General features: G+C 51.5%; 1 protein-coding gene across 1 annotated transcript in view; it reads right to left on the reverse strand.

Moving 5' to 3' along the window:
- The window catches only part of LOC118289999, a 5,107-nt gene extending 980 nt beyond the window's left edge, over positions 1 to 4,127 (reverse strand). The window contains exons 1-2 of the mRNA XM_035617312.2: positions 1,758 to 4,127; positions 71 to 331 (exon numbers count right to left, since the gene is read on the reverse strand). Coding sequence (XP_035473205.1) covers positions 71 to 331; positions 1,758 to 1,887 — 391 coding nt within the window. The 5' untranslated portion in view covers positions 1,888 to 4,127. The remainder of the gene's footprint in view (positions 1 to 70; positions 332 to 1,757) is intronic.
- Between the last annotated feature and the right edge of the window lie 3,373 nt (positions 4,128 to 7,500).

Consider the following 7,500-nt stretch of genomic DNA (forward strand, 5'->3'; position numbering starts at 1 on the left):
AGTTTTCACTACCAAATATTGGCACCGTCCCCCTAAAAATGCTTAAACATGTGCTTCTGTTTCTACAAACCGTAGTTGTCGTCGTCATCGCTCCGCATCTCCGCCGCCATGTCGGCCACGTGGAGGTGGGGGGGCTGCGGGTCCAGGGCCCAGCCGTTGGTGCCCGCAGCCCTGGCGTCGATGAACGGGTTCAGGAAGGACAAGATGGAGGAATATCTCCAGGGCCGGTAGTTGAACAGACCCACGCCGCTCTCACGCCGTTCCCTCTCCCGCTGACGCTCCCTCCGGTGCTGGTCCCTCAGAGTCTTCCACTTCCTCCTGCACTCACACTCTGACCACAGTCAACAGACAGAAAACAGACAGAAAACAGACAGACGGTCAACAGACAGTCAACAGACAGATAACTTACAGGCAACAGACAGACAACAGAGAGACAACAGACAGTCAACAACAGACAGATGGTCAACAGACAGTCAACAGACAGATAACTCACAGGCAACAGACAGACAACAGAAAGAAACAACAGACAGTCAACAACAGACAGACGGTCAACAGACAGTCAACAGAAAGATAACTTACAGGCAACAGACAGACAACAGAAAGAGACAAAAGACAGTCAACAACAGACACACAGTCAACAGACAGACAGACAGACGGTCAACAGACAGACAGACAGTCAACAGACAGACAACAGACAGTTAACAGACAGACAGACAGTCAACAGACAGACAGTCAACAGACAGACAGTCAACAGACAGACAGACAGTCAACAGACAGACAACAGACAGACAGTCAACAGACAGACAGACCGACAGTCAACAGAGAGACAGTCAACAGACAGACAACAGACAGTTAACAGACAGACAGACAGTCAACAGACAGACAGACAGACAGACAGTCAACAGACAGACAGACAGACAGACAGACAGACAGACAGACAACAGACAGTTAACAGACAGACAGACAGTCAACAGACAGACAGACAGTCAACAGACAGACAACAGACAGTTAACAGACAGACAGACAGTCAACAGACAGTCAACAGACAGACAGACAGTCAACAGACAGACAGACAGTCAACAGACAGACAACAGACAGTTAACAGACAGACAGACAGTCAACAGACAGACAGACAGTCAACACACAGACAGACAGACAACAGACAGACAACAGACAGTTAACAGACAGACAGACAGTCAACAGACAGACAACAGACAGTTAACAGACAGACAGACAGTCAACAGACAGACAGACAGTCAACAGACAGACAACAGACAGTTAACAGACAGACAGACAGTCAACAGACAGTCAACAGACAGACAGACAGTCAACAGACAGACAGACAGTCAACAGACAGACAACAGACAGTTAACAGACAGACAGACAGTCAACAGACAGACAGACAGTCAACAGACAGTCAACAGACAGACAGACAGTCAACACACAGACAGACAGACAACAGACAGACAACAGACAGTTAACAGACAGACAGACAGTCAACAGACAGACAACAGACAGTTAACAGACAGACAGACAGTCAACAGACAGACAACAGACAGTTTCCTGCGGGACTGTTGTGTTACAGATTTACTTCCCAGTAGGAACCAATGAGCCCGGAGCTGCGAGCCTCAGTCGGAGCACATTGACGCACGGACACATTGTTTTGATCGTTTTCCACGGGGGTTCGTTGAACATTATAATAATCGAGGTGTTTGTATGAGCCGGCTGCTCAGTAAGTGTTGTGTGTCGCCACTCACCGGGGACAGCGACGATCTCCGCCACCTGCCTCCAGGCGTCGCTCCTCATGTTCAGGTCTCTGTAGGTCAGAGAGTTGGTGTCGTACAGACTCGGGAAGCCGGAAACCGCCATGATGAGTTTAAACTCCATGTTTGTTTTAAATAAAACAAAAAACTTCTGTTCGTGAAGCAGCGGAGCGGCGAGGAAGAGGAAAAACAACAACACCGGTCTAATTCCGTTTCCGGTGCAATTGTAAACAAACGGTATTGTCTGCAGTTCCGCGCGTCACCGTCACTGTTTTCCCCCATGCCCGAGGAAGGTGAAGACCCGCCCCCTACTCTGCTTCTGATTGGCTTACTCATAACACGTCCCTAACTCTAACCAATCACCACTCTTCTTGCCAAAACCTAACCCAATCACAGGCAGGGCAGGGGCGTGTCTTCTCTTCAAAGCCACAATTGGCTATTTACATTCAACTGGATTGTTTTCATTATTGACTTGTATTTACTTATTCATTTCCCCCCAGCTGTGATGTATTATGTGATACTTGTTTTTTACATACTAAGAGAGAGAAATATTAGAGATAATAATATAATTATGTGATGATTTGACTTGAATCCTTACAAACAGAGATTGGTTGTAAGTATTTGCCTCTTGGAGGCGACGTTGCTCCAAAAAGACATGAACTCTGCACTCAGCTCTGATCTGCGACTGATGTGGGTCCGTCACCGTGGAGATGGAAGATGCGTTTCCAGGCAGAGAAAGTCTGATCCATGCTCCGCAGGAAATTCCTGAGCAAACATCTCTGATTTCATTTCTCACAAATGTTTAAAGATGAGGTCCAATCGAATCGAGCCTCCAAGACCCTCCAGGCTTCACCGTGTGTGTCAGACACTTTGTGTGTGAAAGTAAATCCACATTAGCACATTTAGGAAACTCGAGGAGGAAAGAATCGTGTCCCGAAAGCCCTGTTTTTCAGAGAGTCATTTTAAAACAGTCCTTGTTATAATGAATTTATAATTCCACATTCCTAAATCAAATCAAACGACCACACTGACGCTGTGAGATTCAGACAGAATTCCAGCTCAGAATAAATCTGTACTGCGACGTACGAGGAGGTGAATGTTCCCCCAGCAGCTCGTAGTCCACACGAGTCTTAAAAAGTGAAATAGCATTTTTATTTATAGACACGCGACAGTATAAGTTGTGGAAATCCCCTTTCGTTTCCCAGACTGTGTACTAGGGTTAGATAAAGCTGCAGGGGTCAAAGGTCGCCAGGTCTAAAAATAGAGCCTCCTGAGGTCAGAGAAGGGAACAGGGCCGCAGCAGGGAAACACACCGACCTCAGACTGAAGAGAAACGAGGACGTGGACACAGAGGAACCAAAAAAAAACAGTTCAGTGGCGGAGCCAAGTAGCTGAAACAAAACGACTGGTTGTTCCGGAAAGTTGGAAACGCTGATGTCAGTGGCAGTGGGAGGGGCTGCTGGGACCGACTCCCCGCCATTTTGAGAAAACATGGGCGTGAGCAGCAGAGGCGGCGAGTCGCTTCCTGAAACCTTCAAATGCAAAGTGAAATGATGTCAAAAGTGACAGAACACCACCTCCTCTACGTGACATTCTCCTTCCGTTGAGGTTCATCAGCGGTTGGAATACAGTGGATCGGTGCGTCACCGCCACCAGCTGGTGAGGAGGGAGAACTACACAACGTTCGGTCCAAATGGTCCTTGTTTGTCTCAAGTTCTTTCTCTTCTTTCTCTCATTTCCTCTGTTCTCGTGTTATGCGACAGTGTGTGTGTGTGTGTGTGTGTGTGTGAGACACAGTAAAGTGGCAGTGTGTCTTGGGAACAGTGTGATCATGACATGGGAGCAGACACACACACACACACACACACATTCAGGAGCACATGATACACATGTGATGCACACACACACTCATACACACTGTGCAGTGTCTGGTCCAGTGACTGTCCCGTACAGATTAACAGGACGGAACGTCGAAACGCTGAGGATGTGGCAGGCGACGGTTTACAGTTGGCCTGGACAGAAAACTGTGTTTCCATTGAACAAGAAGATTTAAAGCTGTTCAGGTCTCGCGCAGCTCGACGCCTGAATCAACACACACACACACACACACACACACTCCGGCCGCCGGGCCCTGCTCTCCTCCTGTTCTCTCTCTCTCTCTCTGATTAATTACCAATAAATCAGCAGCCGTCACGAAACGCCGGCCTTTTCTTTCTGCGAGTCCTTCAGGCTCTTCCTTCTTTTCTCCCAATTCCCCGCACTCCGCTGGAACTTCAGACGCTCCTCCCCCTCCGCTCCCATTGTTTCGGGAATAAACTGGAGAATTGCTCATTCGCTGGCGCTGAACTTGTTTTCGCTCTAAAACTTCATGTCCCCGGGACACGAGACGGCCCTCGACACGTCCACACCTGCGAGCTCCTGCAGCGAAATGACACAAACACCAAACTCAACTACAATAATAACTTTACAGTTTCTTCTGCCGTTCGACGTATCAGAGAAGAGTCTGCAGCCACGTTGCAGCTCTGGTGGGCGCCGAGGGGTTGTGAGGGACATGCTCACGCTAACTCTGTAGTTCGTACACGCAGGTTCTTTAAACACAAAGGAAAAGGACGATTGTCCTGTTCCTGTTTCCTCTTTTTCTCTGTTGTGTCATGGTCAACATCCAGAACATGGCGGTAAACAGCAGAAAGCATCGTGGAGGCCAGAGACTCAACAGTTATGTTAATATCAGTCTCTCCAGACTCAAAACAGACTCCACAATGTTCAAACCGAAATGGAAACAGTTCACTGACAGAGGCGACAAACCGCCATCGGCTCCGTCACAGCGACTGTTGGCGTGAGGATGACGTGTTTCCATCACAGCCGAACGCTGGTCGTACCAGATCGGCTCCGTCCACACTGACACCTCTCAGTTTTAAAACTCATCACCTGTTGCTATGGTTACGCCCGGCGTCCTCGCGCCTGTTAGACTTTTCCAGCCTCTGAATCAGAGACGTGTGGAAACGCTGCTGGTCCACGTGTCATGTGGTGGGGTCATGAGTCGTGTTTCAGTTTGTAAAAGATGAAAAGAAATATCAAATGTCGCCCTGCGAAAGGAGGGTCATGAATCATGAACATAAAATGTGTAATTTGGAAAGTATGTTGATTTTTCTTTTATGTTGTGCACATGAGCATCTTCATAGTTCCCTCAGTTACTGCAGCGATCAGTATTATGTATTAATGTGCATATTTCTGTGTGTGTGTGTGTGTGTGTGTGTGTGTGTGTGTGTGTGTGTGTGTGACGAGCGTAGGCTCTGCTACAATAGGAGCCTGTGTAGCCGCAGCAGGGGGCAGGAAGCACCAAGCGGGCAGAGTGAGGGCAGAGAGGCGCATGAAGTCAGGTCAAACACCCTGGGAGAGGCGGCCTGGGAAAACCATGGGAACGGGGGGGGGGGGGGGGGGGGGGGGGGGGGGGGGGGATTGCAGAGTAAAAAGATCAGTCTGGATATTTACACAAGCGTACGTTTCTTAACGATTGATGGTTGTGAACTCTGACCCTTGTGGGTCTTCGTTGTTTTCGTCCGAGTTTACGAGTCCGTCACATCTTCATACTTTCCTCAAACCAGGAAGTAGAAGGAGTTTGCGATCATGTGACACCGCTGGTCGGCGGGCGAGCGTTGACAGTTTCCCCGTTGGCCTTTAAAAAAAAATAAGATTCAGCGTGGACTCCCTCTTCGACGTGTTTTACGAACTTTGCCCATTCATCACTATGTTTGCATAGTGACTTGTCAGAATCCTTGAGCATCTCATTCTCTTTCAGTGAACGCTCAGTGAACGTTCTGGGACAAACTTTCCATGACGCTGCAGTCACACAATCAGGGATTGAGCAGAGCAGCAGGTTGGACGTGTGACCGCTGGTTGACGTCTCCATGGGGCCATGTTTCAGTCGCTGTTTCATACTCATTCAACATAAAAACTGGGAATATGTTTATTTGGAATTATCCTTCCTGAGCAAACGAGTGAGGCGACGGGACAGATTCTGTTGAATCGGGGAGATAATCTTGGGTAAGTCTCCTCCGAGGTCGGGGCCTCCTCCGAGGTCGGGGTCTCCTCCGAGGACCGGGCCTCCTCCGAGGACCGGGCCTCCTCCGAGGTCGGGGTCTCCTCCGAGGTCGGGGTCTCCTCCGAGGACCGGGTCTCCTCCGAGGACCGGGCCTCCTCCGAGGTAGGGGCCTCCTCCCAGGACCGGGTCTCCTCCCAGGACCAGGCCTCCTCCGAGGACCGGGCCAACTCCGATGTCGGGGCCTCCTCCCAGGACCAGGCCTCCTCCGAGGACCGGGCCAACTCCGATGTCGGGGCCTCCTCCGAGGTCGGGGCCTCCTCGGAGGACCGGGCCTCCTCCCTGGTCGGGGCCTCCTCCCAGGACCGGGCCTCCTCCCAGGACCGGGTCTCCTCCCAGGACCAGACCTCCTCCGAGGACCGGGCCAACTCCGAGGTCGGGGTCTCCTCCGAGGACCGGGCCTCCTCCGAGGACCGGGCCTCCTCCGAGGTCAGGGCCTCCTCCGAGGTCGGGGCCTCCTCGGAGGACCGGGCCTCCTCCCTGGTCGGGGCTCCTCCCAGGACCGGGCCTCCTCCCAGGACCGGGTCTCCTCCCAGGACCGGGTCTCCTCCCAGGACCAGGCCTCCTCCGAGGACCGGGCCAACTCCGAGGTCGGGGTCTCCTCCGAGGACCGGGCCTCCTCCGAGGATCGGGCCTCCTCCGAGGTCGGGGTCTCCTCCGAGGACCGGGCCTCCTCCGAGGTCGGGGTCTCCTCCGAGGTCGGGGCCTCCTCCCAGGACCAGGCCTCCTCCGAGGACCGGGCCAACTCCGAGGTCGGGGTCTCCTCCGAGGACCGGGCCTCCTCCGAGGTCGGGGTCTCCTCCGAGGTCGGGGCCTCCTCCGAGGACCAGGTCTGAGGGCGACTCTCAGGATGTGTGATCTCAGATGACCGGTCCCATCGGTCCACTCCGCTCAACAATGGCTGCCTCTCAGCAGCACCAAAGAATAACACTCTTTCACTGCAGACACACACAATTATCCTTTTCTCTCTCCCTCCGACTCTCTCCGTCCGTCCTTCCTTTCATCGGTCAAGAGGTTAATTCACTTAAAGTGAGACTTTGCTCGCAGTAGAATTCCCCCCTGTTCTCCTCATGAGTGTAAGACGCCATCAAACCTCTTCTCCTGGGAACTGAAGAACTGTCCATTTTTTATCCTCCTTCGCCTCGAAGCATCTTTGATTCGATGGCGGATGTTGAGTCTCCAGAACTCGTTCATCTTAATTTTACTGGCGTGTCCAGAACAACAAGTGCCACAGACATTCCGAGGATCGGAAACTTGGGGACACGGAATAGCATCAACCTTAGTAACGTGCTACAACAACGTGTTAGCCTAATGTTGATGCTATTCCCTGTCCCAATGTGACTCGGGACCTGTTAGCCGCAAACGTATCCGATGTCCACCCATCACGAACATTAGTATATTGCCAAATGTGTACAAGTTTAAATACACAACAAGCTTCGTTGTTGAGGGCTCGTTTATTCATTTATTTCTTGTTTGAAAAGAAATCGTGCTAATGGAAACTCTTAGCTAACGTTAGGTCATCGTCAGAGATCCAGAATGAGCACGCGTACCTACGTCGGGAGCGGGTCGTCCTCCTCGGGGTCCGCCCTGTGTCCCCGGGCGCAGGAGAAGTTCTTGCGTCGCACTTGGGACGGGTTG

The sequence above is a fragment of the Scophthalmus maximus genome, chromosome 18 (genome assembly GCF_022379125.1).
Source record: "Scophthalmus maximus strain ysfricsl-2021 chromosome 18, ASM2237912v1, whole genome shotgun sequence".
NCBI lineage: Eukaryota > Metazoa > Chordata > Actinopteri > Pleuronectiformes > Scophthalmidae > Scophthalmus > Scophthalmus maximus.